Raw genomic sequence first — 18,519 nt, 5'->3', positions numbered from 1 at the left:
TGGAACATAGCCTTTTACAGCAGCATCTGCCTTGGCTCTTATGTTAACATAATTCCCCACTGGGATTCAAGCCACAGTGAAGAGATCTCAGGCACATTTTACTTTGGACAAGCAGTTATAGTCCAGTGAGCTGGCCAAGTGGTTGAATCTCATTTACACACACATGAACTCCCCCAAACATTGCAGCTTGAAGCTTCAGGCCTGGCCAGCAGCTACAGGACATTGAAAATCCCCACTGCAGCTCTCCAAGCCCCAAGTAGCAGTGAGTCACTCATTGGAGGGATTTATTACTAACAACACAATTACCATCCTATGCATGAAGAGCAGTTTCTAAAGAATGTGAAATGAACCACTATTTAGTTGAGCAGAAACAGATGCAACAAGTTGAAATTAAAAAAAAAATACAACAAACCACAGTCTGAAGAAAGTATTAAGTGGGCCATCATAAAGGACTGTAATTTTGTAATTTTCTGCCTCTGTGTTTCTCTCACCATAGAGCAAACAGCATTCTCCCCACCCCCCTAATTAGTTTGAAGAACCTTGGTTTGGTGCAGCATGAGATGATTTTGGAGGCTTAACCTTGGCTTTTGTTCACATAACTGCACGTATCCCCAAATTCTGCTTATAACAGGCCAGTCCTTCTCTAGGATTCCTTCCATCTTCCCCAGCCTCAAAATAATTTTTGTCTTGAAGGCATAAAGTTAGTGTAATTAAGTGATTAGCAGGAAATTATTTACAGAAGGAGCAGCTTTTTCTCTTTGGAAAAAAAGTTGTTCCCATCCTTTTGGGAATAAGATCAATCCAATCCAATTAGTACCAATCGAACCCTTGCCATGTGTCACTGTGAGTTGTGAAGGTTACAAAAGAGTGAAAGTCACCACCAATAACTTATAGTCTGTTGTTGGGTGAAGACTTGGATGCCTGGAGAGCTATAAAAAAGTCATATAATCAAGTGATGCATGCACCCTGTGAGATGGATGGTAATTACAATAGGAGTTGGGGCCCAAACTCCCTGTCTTAGGATCAGAGGGGAAAGGGTCTTTAGAGATCATTTAACTCATCCCCCTCATTCAACAGGTCAGGAAGCTAAGGCCCTGAAGGGGGAAGTGATTTTCCCAAGATCACAAAGCTAACGAAAAGGAGAACCAAGATTAAAAATCAGATCCTAAGAATTGACCTGTCACTATTTCTACCTGTAATAATATGGTGCCTTTAAAGCATGAGGTCATTCTTGGTTACTTGGTGGCAACTAACACACACATATGTATATATGTAAATATATATATATATATATATACACACAAACACACAGGCATGTATAACCACAATATACACACATAATATACATACATGCATGTATTTGCACAATCATATATATGCATCCATGTGGATATACACACATATAAGTATGCTTATACATATGCATATACATATAAACTGTTAAGTCATAGGTACATCAGTTATACCTGGAAGGAACCCTGGAGGTCATCTATTCTACCCCACCATGATTTTATAGATGAGATAATTGAGTTATAGGGTGGTAACGTGGTTTGCCCAAGGTCACATGGGTATTGTCAGAGGTGGGATATGAAATCACGTAGACCCCTCTTGGGGATGATTAGGCAGCGAGTCCTCTTTTTACCGAAGAGGATGAACTTCTTCTGAAACCCATTCCATTATGTTAATCTATGTGTATGTGTGTGTGTTTCTGCATTGCCATTGTTTCAGCTCCAGGAGTCAGCTTCTAGAAAGAGTGTGGGAAGCTGATTTGGAAACTTGTCAGCTTTTGATCCGGGGCTGTCAGCTTCAAGAGGTCAGCAGCTGTGTCTTGGAAGGAGAAGAAATTGAGATAGACGGTTTTGAGATGGCCACCCCTGCTCCTGCCCCTGCCACCTCTGTCCTCCCAAGGCCCACTCCAGAAGATGAACTGAAGCCCTTTGGTCAGCTGGCTGAGGAGTGGCAAGCAACCCTGTACCCCACCATTCAGGGAGGTGGCTGTGAACAGAAAGAGGTACCCAGATTTGTCTAAGGGGTTTTCCCAAATAGTTCTCCCAGGAGGGGGTTTCCCCAGGAGCACGAGCCTACTATAATTCAGGCCACCAAGTGTAAAATCAGTTTTACAAAGGGCCCTAAAAATCTGGTTCAAGTACATCTTTTTTTAATTAAAATTTATTATAAACCCAACAAAGATCAATCAATCACCAAGCATTTATTAAGTATATGTACCAAACTTTGTGCAAGGTGTGGGACATATAAATAAATAGAATTGAAATGAAATAGGAATAAAAATGAAGCAATCCTATTCTCTAGGTGCTCATATTATACTCAGGGAGACAACAAGGATATACGTATGCGTTTATGTATATATATATAAATGTGTGTTTATGCATGTTATATGTGTGTGTATTTAGATACATACATGTGTATATATAAACATGTGTATGTGTATATATACTTAAGTACTTCTATATACTTAAGTGTGTGTATGTATATATATATATGCTTATGCATGTATATATGTATGTACATAATGAATCCTAGGTACTTAAATATAAGGTGGTTAAAGAGGGAGGGCACTAGTATTTGGGGAGATCAGAAAAGGCTCCATTTGGTAGGTGATGCTTGAACTGTTTCTTGAAAGAAGAGAGGTGAAGATGGAGAATCCTTCAGGCATATGCAGCATCCAGTGCCAAGGCCCAGCAAAGAAAGATGGAGTGTCATGTATAAAAAACACAGAGAAAGGGTCAGCTGGGTGGCACAGCTGATAGAGCAGCAGCCCTGGAATCAGGAAGACCTGAGTTTAAATCTAGCTTCAAACACAGGTTATCAGTGTGACCCTGGGCAAGTCACTTAATCCTGATTACCTCCAACCTCCCCACCCCCCCATAGAAAAATAAAACAAAACAAAAAGAAACATAGAGGGAAGGCTAGTTTTGCCTCTCTTTTGAAAGGGGTGAAGATGAATATTCACTGAGGCTGAAAAGATAGATTAGGGTCAAATTCTAAAGGGCTCTAAAAGCAAATTGTAAGAGGAGGGTATTTTATACTAGAGGAAACAGGGAGCCACTGGAATGAATTGAGTATGGGAAGTGGCATGGTTTTATCTTTGTTTAAAAAATATCCAAGGGGCAGCTAGGTGGTGCAGTGAATAGAGCACCTGCCCAGGAGTCAGGAGGACCTGAGTTCAAATCTGACCTCAGACACTTAATGCTTACTAGCTGTGTGACCTTGGGCAAGTCACTTAACCCCAATTACCCTGCTTTCCCCACTCCAAAAACCAAACAAAAAAAATCATCCACCTCCACAATCATAAGCCTCTGCTTATACAAATAAGAACAGAAAAAGATGTATGTGAAACTATGAATCTCTGTATTATACAGTTTGTTTTTAAGTATATTTAAAATTCAACATGTTTTGCTCTTCTGTAACCCCTTCTGACCTTATTTCTGCTCTTTTGTGTATTTTTAAAATGTTGCATTGATATTTATTGTCTTCCTTTTTTAATCACTCTCCTTCCCCATTTCTTCCCCTATCAACTTTTCCCTTCCACAACATGAAAGCCTTTCATTGTAATAAATATATGTAGTTAAGCAGAACACATTCAGATATCATCCTTATCTGAAAATACATGCCTCATTCTGCACCCCTAGTCCCTCACTTCTTGCCTGAGAGGTAGGAATGATTTTGTCATCAAAATTCTGGTAATTGCATTTATCAGAGTTCTTCAGGAACATCTTTTGATTATCCTGAATGTATTTTTTAGGAAAATTAAAGCTTGGACTTGATAATCCTTTACTCTGTTCTAGATGAAAGAAAAAGCATTTTCTTTTACCTCCCCTTTCTCCTCCCACCATGTGAATCTTTCTAGTGAATGGGCCATGGGAGCTCTTTTCAATTTCAGTGCTATGGTGAGAATATTCCTAGCTCTCCTCTAGCTGTATTCCTAGGTCTTTTGTGTATTAAAAAGGAGGGAAAGTGTGGTGAGGCTAAAAGAAACACATTTTTACTTTTAAAAGTTGCTTTTTCTTTTTTTCTTTTTTTTGCTTTTTGGAGGGGGAGGGGAGGGCAATTGGGGTTAAGTGACTTGGCCACGGTCACATAGCTACATTTTTGTATTGTGTCTGAGGCTGGATTTGAACTCAGGTCCTCCTGACTCCAGGGCTGGTGCTCTATTCACTGCACCACCTAGCTGTACCAACATGTTGCTTTTGATGTTGGATATACTGATTCATTCAAAACATTTACAAACAACCAGTGATCACATTCATAATACAATAAGGAAGCAAGATGCTAAGTGAGGCCTAACATCACAGCTCTGCCTTGCATGTGAGACAAGCTGCTCCTTCAAAGGTGCTCAAATATCTTTTTTTTTTAAATGAAGCAGATATTTACTGAGAGAAATTAAATGTGTGCTTAAAGGGAGTTTGATTTTCATAGTCATTGCATTTAGCCATCGGAAAATGGATACTTGATTGTGCCTTTGAAGTGACTTAATTTTGTAAGAAAGTCAATCATTATCACATTCTGCAATCCCCAATGACTTAATAAAATTACACTCTAAATTGAACTACAGATGGCTTCATTTTTTTTTTTTTGTTACCTAAGTTATTGAACATAGGTGTCGACATTCATTTGAGGCCGGGTCACCTCTTCAGTGTTTGCCTCATACTCTTGGATACTGGTGGCATCCGTGACTGTTGTGATAGATGAAAATGAGCCCTTTAAAGGCAGCAAAGCCATTAGAGAGGGCTCAGGTGAACAGGGTAGAAAAGCACCCCGAAGAAGGATATGTTTAAGGGAAGGGCTAATTCCGCAAGGGGTACTTGCTAGGAACCCGTCAAAAGGACCAGGGGTGATAGGGAACAAAACCAGAGGGGACTGCAGTATTAAGTTTGTGACCATAGGAAATGACAGCATTGTTCAACTAAAAGTAGGGAACCAAGTCTCTAGAGTTTTATCTTATTCTCCAAAGAAACAGAATAGAATAGTATAATTAAAAGAGCATTGGAATTGGTGTAGGCCCTCATTGAGTACCTTCTATGTTTCAGACATTGTGCTAGGTGCTGGGATTGGAATACAAAAGAGAGGACAGTTCCTGCCCTCCAGAAGTTTACAGTCAGTCGGTAAACATTTGTCTAGCATCTCTTCACCTGGCTGTCCTAAGAGCTTGGGAATACAAATAAGAAAAAGAAAGGCCCTGCCTTCTAGGAGCTTACAATCCAATGAGGAAAGACAGTACACAAAAAGAAACTAAAAAGTGGGTAGTGAAAGAGGCACCCAGCTCAGTTACATAAGGAGACATTCAAAGAATACAGCCTGGTGGGAAATGAAGATATGGCTGACCTGAGTGCCCTTCTTAAATGGACATTTAAGGAAGAGTTCTTTGTTCTGCCTTCTAATCACAGGGCTAGAAGGTTCTGATGAAGTGTGATTACCAAGGTTGAATCTTTTAGGGTGATGAGGTTCCCTTGTGTGTGATGGAGAAGTCCAAAGGAGGGCAACTGACTGGGAAATGATATACCATTGTAACTGCCACCTGCAGTTCTGGGGAGGGTAACAGAAAGAGCTTGTGCCCTTATAGGGCACAAGGGAAGGGCTATGACTGGGTGAAGATGAGAAGGGGAAAGGTCTTTGTAAAAGAGGAGATCAGAAATACTTTGCCTCTTCACAAACTATAATAATCAATACCTAACAGACATTGGACCAAAAATCATCAGTTCAGGAAGGTTTTAGTGGCTATAAGCCTCTCTTTAGAAGCTTTCATATTCTCTATGGCTTGTTTCCTTCTAAGACCAGCAGAACTAAGTAATGGAGAAAATGAAATGCCAAATAAGAGAAGCATTGAATAATGGAATTTTCATTTGGCTCATGGGATTTGAAAAGACTCAAGAAAAGGAAGGGAAATGACAGTCAGGGGTCTCATTCTAAGGCTGTTCTTGCTAATCATTTAAATATTTAGAAGTAAGCATTTGGTCAATGAAAGCTGGGTGCTCTAGGATAGCATTATGACCGAAATGTCTGTGAAGTTTTATGCTTAAGTACAGGTCAAGTCTGACAGCTCCTTGGTGGCTATGGCACCCCAGTTTTCTTTTCAAAGGGTTATGGCTGGAAAGCAATCAACCACAGCTTGTCTCAAACCTTCCAGGAAATAAGTGGATTCTTATATGAGATTTCCTAAGGGAACTAAGCTTCTCTGGGCCTGATTTTGGGAGACGGCTTGAGGTAGCTGGAATCTGGTAGAGGATTTTGGTTTGAATTTAAGCTGACTACCATTTCCTTTCCATGTGACCATGGACAATTCACGAAACCTTTCTGGGTCTCAGCTTCATCATTTGTGAAAAGGAGTTGTGGTTTTGTCAGGGTAAAGAAGATTTAGATTCAGGTCTTTCATCTGTCTCTTGCAGGCTGTGTGATCAGGGTTTAGTTTTGTAACCTCTTAGTGCCTCCCAGGTAACCCTTTAAGACCTAAAGTTGCTAAGCAGGTACTTATCTGCTTTAATAAAAAGAGTCCTAAAGCATGGATCTCCCTGTAGTAATGAAATTGCAGGTCTAAAAGCAAAGAAAAATAAATACATGCATATATGTGTGGGTGCATATACTTATACATGTCCCTAAATCCTAAGATTTTATATGTGTGATATATATATAAAATTTATATGCACATATAAGTATATACATGCACACATACATATACATATATATACATGCACACATACATACATGTGTGTGTGTATAAAATGGAAGAAGAGGAAGAAAGAGAAGAGACAGAGATTTTATAAAATTAGTTTCTCCTTCCTTTTCATTCTAAGGTCTTTAGATTAGATTGAAAAATTCTAGGCAAATATATTTTTACCATCCCTTGATAGGTTTACTCCATCCCTTACCAAGAGCCTATTTTAATTTTAATATTTTAATCTGTTGGGGTAGTTAGGTGGTTCAGTGAGTAGAGCACTGGCCCTGGAGTTGGGAGGATCTGGGTTCAGATCTGGCCTTAGACACTTGACACACTCACACACACACACATACATATACACACACACACACACACAAACTAGCTGTGTGACCTTGGGCAAGTCACTTAACCCCAATTGCCCTCCCCTCCTCCCTCCAAAAAGCAAAAAATTAATTTACTCTGTTGCTCCAAAAAAACTCATTCTCAACTCTCAGTCTTCTAAACTAGATCTTTACTTCCAAGATCTACTTTCCCCTTCTGAAGACATTGTCTTCAGTTGTTACAGAGACAAAAACTTTTCCCCTTAAGGTCTTTAGTTTCTTTTCAAGACTCTGTAAACCTTAGTGCTACATCTATAATATCCCCAGAGATTAAAGGAAAAACAGATTAGGGGTGAATGGAGATAAGCTGAGTCTGGTACATATTGAGTTGGATATTGAGTTGAAGGGTCATCCATGTAGAATAGCCCAAAAGGCACATGGTGATTCAGTGCTAGAATTCTAGAGGGAGGTTAGAGATGGATGTTTAAGTTTTGAGAGTTATCTGCATAGAGGTGATCGAGCCCACAGAAGCAGATAAGAACCCCATGGAAGAAAGTATAGAAAAAACAGAAAGCCCAAGACAGATTCTTGGATGTCATCTGTGTGGAGAAGAATGATGAGCCAACAGAGAAAGGACTGTCCCATTGGGGAGAACCAGGAGAGAACAATGTCTAAGAAGCCAAGGTCCATGCCCTGGGTGAGGGGGTGTGCTGCAACAGCAACAACAGTGGGAGAGTAGATTCCAGCCCCTTTTAGCTGGAACATTCTATGTCTCACTTTTTAATGACTAGTAAGGATTTTAAAATGACTTTCTGTTTTATTGCTTTGGCTTCTTTTTAAGATGTATTTCTCTTAATGCCTTTGTGTGGTTATTTAGTACCTTTCCCCCATTTTACAGTTGGGTATACCAAGGTCAAGTGAGCTAGCTGCTCTATGTTATGGCACAAGAATTTGGGTTGGGCTGTGGAGTGAGCCTCAGTGCTTTTGTGCTTTGATAAATCTTCTATTCCCTCCCTCACGGGGGTTATAGTTTCATTGCACCTTTCCTCCAAGTATCTCAAAAGGCTGTGGAAACAATCAGATACTGTTGGCTCAGGTTTATAGCCCTTACAGATATTGCATGGGGCCAGGATGGAGCTGAGGAAATTAGAAAGCCAAGTTTCCCTGCTGTAAAGTCTCTCCTTTGTGTCTGTGGTCCTTCTCTTCACAATATCTGCTTAATTCCGTCTTTCCTGTCTCCTGCCTGCCTTGCCTTTGCTTTGGTTACATAATGAACTCAATTCACATTGTGCTTCAGGGACAGTGACATTCATTCTTCAGTCCTTCCATCCTTCCCAACCCTGCCCCACCCCCATACCACTCATAGCCAGGAATTCCTAGCAAAGAGAGCTTCTTCCCTAGACCAAAAGGCAGGCACCCTGGGAAGAGACAGAGGTGGTCACTGGAGCACAATATTAGAGGAGCCTGCCTTGGGAAGGAAATCCTCTGTGTGACTGAATTATTAAATAAATTAAAGGCAAGCCATCCATAAACATCCAGGTTTTATTTGCATAGATCCTTGACTACTCAAGTTTGTTTTGTTTTGGGTTTGTTGATTTTGGGGGAAGGGAGGAGAGAGGGAGAGAGAGGCAGCAGTGGCTACAATTCACTTTATTTCTCTCGGTATGAATGCCTGAAGTCATCAAAAGAAGAATGTCTCTCATCTCAGGAACAAGGTTCCCAAATCACAAAATGTTTCTTCTTTTCTCTTCCTGACAAATGCAGATATGGGTTCTAGTCCCCATTTCACTTACTAGCCATCAATCAGTCAATCATTATGTATTTATTAAACACTGATTTTGTGCCAGGCACTGGAATATGAAAACAAAATAAATATTAAATAGTCTCTGACCTAAAGGAGCTTATATTCTGCTGGAAGAGACAGTATGTATATAAAGTAAGCACATACAAAAAATATGCGCAATAACGAGAATAAATACAAGATAATTGCACAAGTAGCTGGAAAAATTTTAAAAAGAGGTTTCATGTTGAAGGTATAGCATTAACAGAATTAGAAAATGGAGATGTGAAGATGCAGAGGTAAGGTGGGAGTGAATTCCATATATGGGGACAATTCCAGGTATGTGACTTTGGGGAAATTTTTCTGGGCCTTGGGCGCCTCATCTAGAAAATGGGGAGGCTGGGGCAAATCATTTCTTGTTATTCCGCCTAATTCAAATATTTACATTTTGGAGTTTAACCACAGGGTAAATTCCTACTTACCTATGGATTGGTTCATTTTTTTTTCTGTCTCCTATCTTTATAAAGAAAAAGAGAAGTCAGAAGGGCTGCACCATACATGTAACCCCAATGGGCATACCCTAGGTGGGGAATGTTTAGTTAGTCTCTCTGTTCCTATGCTAAAGTCATGGTAATAATTTGCTGCTGTTTCCTTTGCCTGGAATAAGGGAAGGAAGTGAACTCCTCTGATCTGCTGGCATGCCTTCTCCAGGAGCCTGGAACCACTTTTATGGTTCTTAAACGATGTAGCACTGTGAATAACTGTGGCATTCTGTAGTTTAAAAATAGTTGAATATTTCTGATGAAAGTGGACAGGGCAGGGGAAGGAGGAAATTTTTAGTGACTACTTTTACCACTGAAAGAAATTTAGGCTGGCCAGAATCTATGGACCAGTTTTAGTAATCAACAACAGGGTAGCCATTGATCAGGTAAGAAATATGGCATAGGGGCAACTTCCCAAGAGCTTATGTTCTATTGTGGGAGACAAAATATACATAAATATCATATATGAACCCAGTTCAATTCAACAAACATTTATTATTAAGGATCTTTTTCAAGCCTGGCACTGTATTGGATATAAAGATAGAAAATGATATAGTCATAGGACCATAAATTTACAGCTCAAAGAACAAAGTCTACCTTCCTCATTTTCCAGAAGAGAAAAGTGTTTCCTAGAGAGACTGCCTGAGGTACACAGGTATTTTTAATTGACAGAATCCAAATGTGAACATTGTTCCTCTGACCCCAAACTCACTGATCTTTCTATTGGTACCAATGGTGCCTCCCATCCTGCCACTTAGGAGAACTCAAAGTCTTCTGCCAGAAATTTACAATTTAATGGACAGGGGAAGAAGGGGGAGGATAGGACATATTTGAAAATATGTGTTAGAATGCAATGGGGGAAAAAAAGGAAAGGTCTAGACAAAACATAATAAATTTTGAGAAAGGGAGAGACTTTTCATCTGGAAGAAGGGGAAAAGGCTTAGAAACACATTAATTCAGTGATGACAATAATAGAATTTATATAGTGCTTTAAGGTTTGCAAAGCACATTATAAATTTTATCTCATTTTATCCTCACAAAAATCTTAGGAGGTAGGTGCTATTATTATCTTCATTTTACATATGAGGAAACTGAGGCAGACAGAGGTTAAGTGACTTGCCCAAGGTCATGAAGCTAGTTAAGTGTCTGAGGATGGATTTAAACTCAAGTTTTCCTGAATCTAGGTCCAGCTGTCTATTCAAAACAGTAACTGTGGAACTATGGGACCTTTCCAAGTGGCAAAGTCCCCTTCCCAGGATTAGCTGAGATATATTCATTTTGGCTTGGGTATTCCCCAGGGAATAAACTAAAAACCAACACTCTATATCATATCCACTCTGTTAATTAATCTTCTTGAAATAAAAGAATTTGGAAGGCTCTGAAGCCAAATCTTAGAAAGTGAATGACTGATATTTCTCATCTAACTGGCCGTTAGATCATCTTGCGTCCTCAAACTATAAGCAGGCATTTCCATGTTCTGGGAGGTTTTTATTAGTCACATACTTTATTCTATCCACTCTTGACTTTTACATCTTTCTCATTGGCCACTTTCTTTCAGCCTGCTCTATTCCACCTACCCCCAACTCTGTAGTATTGGAGCTTCTGGTAGCAGCAAATCAATGGCTACCTGCCTTTCTTCTTCCTCCATTGTAAATGCTACATAATGTTCTTAAGTTAGTCATATGGGGTGGGTGGTGGTTCGAATAGTCCCCTGAATATTCTTAGCTGCTCATGCCCTAATGGATCATCTTATCCTTTCAGTAAGTCAATAGTTGTAACTGTTTCCATGTCACAAAAGATCCTTTATTCTTTTGGAGTGTCTGAACATTTTTTGAAATATTAAACTGCCTAATGTGGTTCTCAACATTGATTGTGGTTGTGACTGCCAGTCATTAATTAAAGAAGTCAACTCCATATTTGCAGGAATACCCACGGCCACTCTCCCTACATCAGACCACAATACTGGACCTCAAAGACAACTTACCTTAGCTCAGAAGGATGTGTACTCCAAGTAGTAAATATTGCTATCCAAACACAGGGTCTCCTGTACTGTGATTAAACTAAGACATGGTTTTTCAAAAGAACAAAAAGTGCACTATTTTCCTTAAATCTCATATGTACTCTTTTCAAAACCATTTGGAGATACAAGTTTTATTTCAATCTTTAATGCCAGAGCTGAGCATCACTGAAGGTCAATGTTTGATTCTCTTTTCACAATTTCCCTTTCATCAAGCTATTTCTTAGCAATGGGTCATTTGGATGGCATATCTTCTGATACAGAACACCTCTCCTCACAACTGAAATACTCCTCCCCTGCCCCCGACCCTGGAATTAAAGGTTCCAACATTATGATTACTCTGTCCCTTGAAGGATCTGATTTCTTGTATTAAATAACCAGAACATTTGTCTGTTGGCCACACTGTGGATTGGGGTGTGGACTTCACAGTTTTCCCCCCTCAAACAATAGAAGTCTGAGAAATCTCTCTGCCTAGTTCACCCTTGGCAATCAAAGCAAAATATACTAAAGAGAAAGGAATCTATGTCTGTGACTGACAATATCCACACAAGTAGGGCTTGTCAAATGAATCTGAAGCCCATTGTATTCCTACACTACCGTTTGGGCCTCCAGATGTTTCCCCACTAGACAGTGATTTTCATTAAAATGGTGGTTGTCCAAAGAGATTAGAATCCCCTGACCAAGTAGCATTCATACCTGAACAGGAAGTTTGGGGTTTTTTTTGGTCCATTTTAAATTCATTTTACCCTAATTTTGGACCACTATCTTTAGTTTTGTCCTCTGTGAGAGAAAAGAACTTTCAACACCCTGTAAGAACTGAAAGACAATTCAGTGTTCATTAATGACTGAAGGAAGCCAAAATGATTCAGATTTTTTTGCTTTTTTACCTAGGAAATTACACACAAATGAAATATCCAAGTAGTTAGTTTGCATGTTATATACTACAGATACTTGAAAACTTTAGCAAGTTTTGCTAAATCTCATCAACAATTTGATTTAACAACAATCAATTTGCTTAATCTCATCAACAGTGGGAGTTCAGAACAAATACATCTTCACAGTGAGCCTTCCTTCCAATGAGGGGAGTCCAGAACTTATATCTAGACTAGAAGAGAGTGAAGATGAACCCCCTGTAGGCTTGATTTGTACATTGCTATGCATATATTGGATTTACACAGATGTGATAGATTCTATTGTGAGATGTCTAACATTTATTCTGAAATACATTCTAAACAGGTTGTTAAAGATATTTTATTCAGTGCAGATGGTCATTTATCTGAGTTAGGTGTTTCCTAGACAATATGAAGGACTAGGGGGGAAAAATCACATGAGCATTCATAGAATGCACTTAATGTGCTGGGTGGATCATCTTATTCCTTAACAATATGCTTCTAAAAATTATACCACACAGCAATTATTTTTAAAAAACCAAACCCAAGGCTGGATTTTTTTTTTTCACATTGATGTTTAAAAAATGACTTTTATGCATCAGGGAAGCACATATGGTTGGAGGTAATTACATCTGGTTTACTTCAAACAACAATAAAGGCCAGTAGACTTAAAAATGGAACAAAAAATCTTAAGCCTCAAGTGAAATATTTGTACATGTGTGTATGTGTGTGTGTGTTATCTTGTCATATTGAAAAGAGTACTCATAGTGCTAATATGTATGTGTGTGAGTGTAGTTGAAAGCCCTCATGGGTAACTGGCCAGCCATTTCCTATTGTGTAAAATTTTCTACACAACTAACAGCTGCTTTATCATATGACTAAAGAAAATAAGATTTGGGATGTGAATCATTTTAAGGGTGAGTATAAGGCCAGTTTGATACTATAGAACACAACTATCCCTTCGTCCTCACCTATTCTAAGGCGTGGAAAGGTCTGGGTAGAACAGAAATCCACAATGATAAAATCACAAATCTTGGAGATATTAGAGAAGCCTTCCTTACAATGGAACCAGGAATAAATATTTGCTGATCTTGTGTTATTAGGATTAAAATTAGCAAAGCAATACTTTGTAGTCAGACTGGGAGGCCTAACCCCTTGCACTTGGTCTGTTTCTTCAGAGCTGGTGTTCCAGAGATATTTTTTTTTCTGTGTTGAAGTTAGTAGAATCTTCTTAAACCATTTTAACACCCAAATTACTTAATTTCTGCTACTCAGAGGTTGTTAACCTTTTTTTTTTAATCATAGACTGCTTTGGCAGTTCAGTGAAGCCTATGGACTTCTTCCTAGAATAATACTTTTAAATAATTGAAGGAATTGCCAAATATTATCCAGATTTTAGTGTAAATAAAGGAGTATTTTTCCTCATCTGTATTTGTAGACTCCCTGAAATTTCTATTAATCCTTGTGCTACAGCATGTGAATATTCCACGTTTCAGTAAGTTTTATGAAAGTTTATGTGATTCTTTGGGCATGTAAACTTTTCATAGATGAAGCTACCACTGATAGCCGCTAATCATTCCACAAGCTTGCCTGCTATGTGTCCTGCCCTTAAGGAGCTCCCATTCTATTTTATCACATTTTATCAAAATGGTCATTAAACTCAAATAATCAATCCAAATTAATTTCTTATTCAGGAGAAGAATCATGAATCTATAATGTTCATTTTGTAGATATGCTCATGGGAGGCATTAACATTTTCCAAATATCACCTACTTCTCAAAACAATTATTTTAGCACAATAAATTACATTTTTATCCTTCTCTTTTGAATATAGGCTGTAGTTTTAAAATTTTAAATATTGATATTTACCAAACCAGTGAGAACATGGCCTTCCTTAGGAGAAATCACAGGCAAGAATATCCTTCTTCTTATGAGAACTCTGACTAGATGATAAATCTCTTGTTGCACTGATAATATGATGAAGAACCACATTGATTCACCACAGTCTATGTGGTTTAGGCATTTGTTCAGGCTGGCAATGGACTGTGTATGTGTACATGTTGGTCTGAGGATAAACTTTTACAGATAAATGTTTTTTTTTGAAAAGGATTCTAATGAGAAAAGGCTGTCCAACAAAGGAAATCCCATTTTCTATTTAAATCATTCTGTCTGACTTTTGGCAGGCAGGGGAGAAATTTGACATCAGCTTTAATTCAACACAGCTGAAAAATCTCTGGCTGAATGTCCAAGTCCACAGGTTTTGATCACGAGCTGAGTTAGGCAAATTATATTTGAAAGATTGCCTAGCTGATTTGGCGCTACTGAATTGCACTGGTGTGGAGGGCCAGTATGGAAATGTCACAGTGGAGACAACACAGGAATTGGAGTCAGGGGACCTGAGTTCTAATCCTCCATTTCCCACTTACTACTTTTATGACCTTGAAAAAGTAAATTCATTTGTCTGGTTCTCAGTTTGCTAATTCATAAAATGAGGCAACTAAAAGGCACAGTACAGTGCTGGACCTGGAATAAGGGAGACTAGAGTTCAAATCCTGCCTCACAGGATTAGCTATGTGATCCTGGGCAAGTCATTTAAAAAATAAACAACAACAACAAAACCCTCTGCCTGCCTCAGTTTCCTCATCTGTAAAATGGGTATTATAATAAGAGCATCTATCTCCCAGGGTTGTTGTGAGGATCAAATGAAATCACAAGACATTTGTGAAATACTTAGCATAGTGACTGATACATAGCAGGTGCTTAATTAAAGCTTTTTTTTTTTTTTGGCTCAGGACCCCTTCAACTCTAACTCTAGAAACATAAAAGTATCAACAAAACTTTGTAAATATAACTATCTTGCAAGCCAGCCAGAATAAAGGTATATCTTTAGAAGTACTGTTAAGGAAAGCATGTATGTATATATGTTGGTATCTACCTTATATGCATGCTAAGTGTTCCTTTCCGTGAAAAAAAAAAAGCATGGTGTCATAGTTCTCTTTTCTGCTTTATTCTTGAAGGGGTTCCAGTTCTTATTTTTGAAAGATACCATGAAATGGAAAAGAGTCTATTTGAAAGAACATGAAAAGAAAGAAAGGAAAGCAATATAAAATTGAGGCTAAATGTATGAATTTTGAATGAGAGATGCCTGAAGATAAATATGGTATTTATAATACTTTAAAAATGTAACAACCCTGGGAGGGAAGATGTACTATAATCAAGATAATTTTGGAACATTTGCTTCCCTCCACCTCTCATGCCCACATGTGGAGCTCTAGAAAGCTACCCTAGCTCCAAGCTCCTCTTTGGGACAGTATATGCTCAAAACCATCATTTATAAACCTTTATCAATGTCATTCTTTTACTAAGCCAACCATCAAAGACATAGTAGTCCAAAGCAAAAGATATTTAATTAAACAACATTATCAAATTATGTAACAAGGAAAGATCCCCATGCCCATGGGGTGTTATTGTTGCTGTTCAGTCATGTCCAACTCTTTGTAATCCTATGGACCACAGAACGCCAGGCCCTTCTGTTCTCCACTATCTCCTGAAGTCTGTCCAAACTCATATCTGTTGCTTCCATGACACTATCTATCCAACTCATCCTCTGCTGTCTTTTTTTCCTTTGGTCTTCAGTCTGCCAGTCTTCAAAATCTTTTCCAAATGAGTCCTATCTTCTCATAATGTGGCCGAAGTATTTAAGCTTTAGCTTTAGTATCTGTCCTTCCAATGAGTAGTCTGAATTCATTTCCTTAAGTATTGAATGACTTGATCTCCTTGCTGTCCAAGGGACTCTTAGAAGTCTTCTCTAGCATCACAATTCTAAAGCATTGATTCTGCAGTACTCAGCTTTCCTTATAGTACAGATCTCATAGCCATATGTTACTACTGGAAAAACCATAGCCTTAACTATATGGACCTTTGTAAGCAAGATGATGTCCCTGTTTTTTAATATGCTGTCAAGATTTTCCACAGCTTTCCTTTCAAGGAGTAAGTTTCTCAATTTCATGGCTGCAGTCACTGTCTACTGCTATCTTCGAGTCCAAGAATATAAAATCAGACGCTGTTCTGTACTGTCCTGCAAATTACCACATATCAGTGGTGGAGCAGTTATCCACAAACAGAGAATAACTGTCACCAGGTATCAGATATAGAGTGACATCCATATGGGAGCACATGTGGTCAAGGAATGCATTCAAAAGGCACCTGAACGTAGGGAACATGTCTAGGGAACATATCTGAAAAAGCAAGCACAAAAGGGCATGTGTGGCCAAGGAGAATGTGTGACCCAGAAAACTCATACCTCTGATGCCACAAAGTTGTTTGATGCTCTCTCTGTTATTTCCCACCTGGCACCACGCCTCTGCTCCCTCATAGGCATGCATAGCCTGCTGGATGTCACATCATGGCTGCTCAGCCTCTTTGCTGGTCTCTTAGGCATTTGCTCAATTTTTCTCTGTTGCCACATGCTGGTGCAACTTCCTCACACCGTCACCTGTTGCTCTCTGTGACCTACTATTGGGGGGGAGGGTATAGCTATTGGTCAAGATTTCTCTTAGAAGGAGGAGGTTTAAACTCTTCCAGTCCTTCTGATCTCAGGGTATAACCTTCAGGGGTGAGGAACCTGTGGCCTTTTCTAGGTCCTTGAGTGTGGCCTTTTGACTGAGTCGGAGCTTTATAGAAAATTCCTTTTATTAAGGGGATTTGTTCTGTGAAGTTTGGGTTCAGTTAAAGGGCCACACTTGAGGACCTAGGTGGCTACATGTGACCCTGAGGCAGCAGGTTACCCACCCCTAGTCTAGGGGTTATGCCAGTCATTGCCAGTCAGGCACCTAGTAATTCCAGCAGATGCCCTCAGGAAAGGACTTTTTAAAAAGTTCCTTTTTCTGCTTTTCTCCCACTACACTTGAAGTCTGTGATCCTAGCTATCAGTCTTACCTAAATACAAAACTTATTTTTAGCTCCCATCAAATCTCTGATTGTCTTTCTGAGACTCCCAAAATCATTTTGGGGACTCTACCCAACAAAACAACAAAGAAATTATGTAAGGCTAAGGTTATGTGCCCTGATCCCACACCATAAACCTCTCAGTAACCCAACAAATCAATGTAGCCAAAAAGAAAAAAGGAAAGGGGAAGCTGGTAGGGCCCTTAACCACTATCTTAGATCTTTTGTTCTAAACTTTTGCCTTTATTTTGCTTACATGATAGCAACAAAATTGCTGGGGTTTGTTTAAGTTTCTTGTCAACCACAAACCTCACTGGTTTTTCTGTAATGTTAGTCTTTTTTTTAATCATATTTTAGTTTTTACTCAATTACACATAAAAATGATTTTTAACATTCTTTAAAAAAATATTGAGTTCCAACTTCTCTCCCTCCCTCCTTCCCTTTCTTTACCCCTCCCCGAGGCAGTAAACAATCTGATATAGGTTATACATGTGTAGTCATGGAGAACATATTTCCATATTAGTCATTTTGTGGAAGAAAACTTGAACTGAGAGAGGGAGACAGAGAAGAGAGAGAGAAAGAAAAGAGAGTGAGAAAGAGAAGAGACAGAGACAGAGAGAGAAAAGAGAGCAAGAAAGAGAAAGAAGAGACAGAGACAGAGTGAAAAATAGTATGCTTCAGTCTGTATTCAGACAAAGTAATGGTATTACTGGGTCAAAGGGTATACACAGATTTATAGATTTATAGCATAGTTCCAAATTGCTCTCCAAAGTGATTAGGTTAGTTTACAGCTCTACCAACAATGCATTAGTATTCTGATTTTAACATATCCCCTCCAACATTTGTCATTTTACTTTTCTGTCATATTAGCCAATCTGATAGACATACAGTGGTACCTTAGAGTTGTTTTAATTGTAATGTTAGTCTTGAAAAAAAGAATTTACCCTTTCACATCCAATTCTTATCAATTCCCCCATTGCATTTCATTTATATTCACAAATAAATTAAACCAGAAATCTTTTTTATTCACCTTCAAGAGCCCCAGAAATAGGAAGTGAGTGACTATAGGAAAATCAATGAAATATTTTAAAAGACCCCACTCCATAGGGTGTGAAAATGTCAGATGACTAAGAATTGGAAGCCCTTCTGTCTTTTTTTTTTTTTTTTTGCTTTTTGGAGGAGGAAGGGTAAGGCAATTGGGGTTAAGTGACTTGCCCAAGGTCACACAGCTAGTAAGTGTGTGTGTGTGTGTGTGTGTGTGTGTGTGTGTGTGTGTGTGTGTGAAGTGTCTGAGGCCAGATCTGAACCCAGGTCCTCTTGACTCCAGGGCCAATGCTCTACTCACTGCAC

General features: G+C 38.9%; 1 protein-coding gene across 1 annotated transcript in view; it reads left to right on the top strand.

Moving 5' to 3' along the window:
* DISC1 (DISC1 scaffold protein) overlaps window positions 1-18,519 on the top strand; it is a 555,671-nt gene that overhangs the window by 496,007 nt on the left and 41,145 nt on the right. The window contains exon 11 of the mRNA XM_069064870.1: window positions 1,729-2,011. Within this exon, the coding sequence (XP_068920971.1) occupies window positions 1,729-2,011 (283 nt within the window). The remainder of the gene's footprint in view (window positions 1-1,728; window positions 2,012-18,519) is intronic.

The sequence above is a fragment of the Petaurus breviceps genome, unplaced genomic scaffold, assembly GCF_028583685.1.
Source record: "Petaurus breviceps papuanus isolate PSGF00001 unplaced genomic scaffold, PetGlider_PUasm1.0 90650, whole genome shotgun sequence".
Taxonomy (NCBI): Eukaryota; Metazoa; Chordata; class Mammalia; order Diprotodontia; family Petauridae; genus Petaurus; species Petaurus breviceps.
This window is presented reverse-complemented; position numbering and strand designations above follow the sequence as displayed.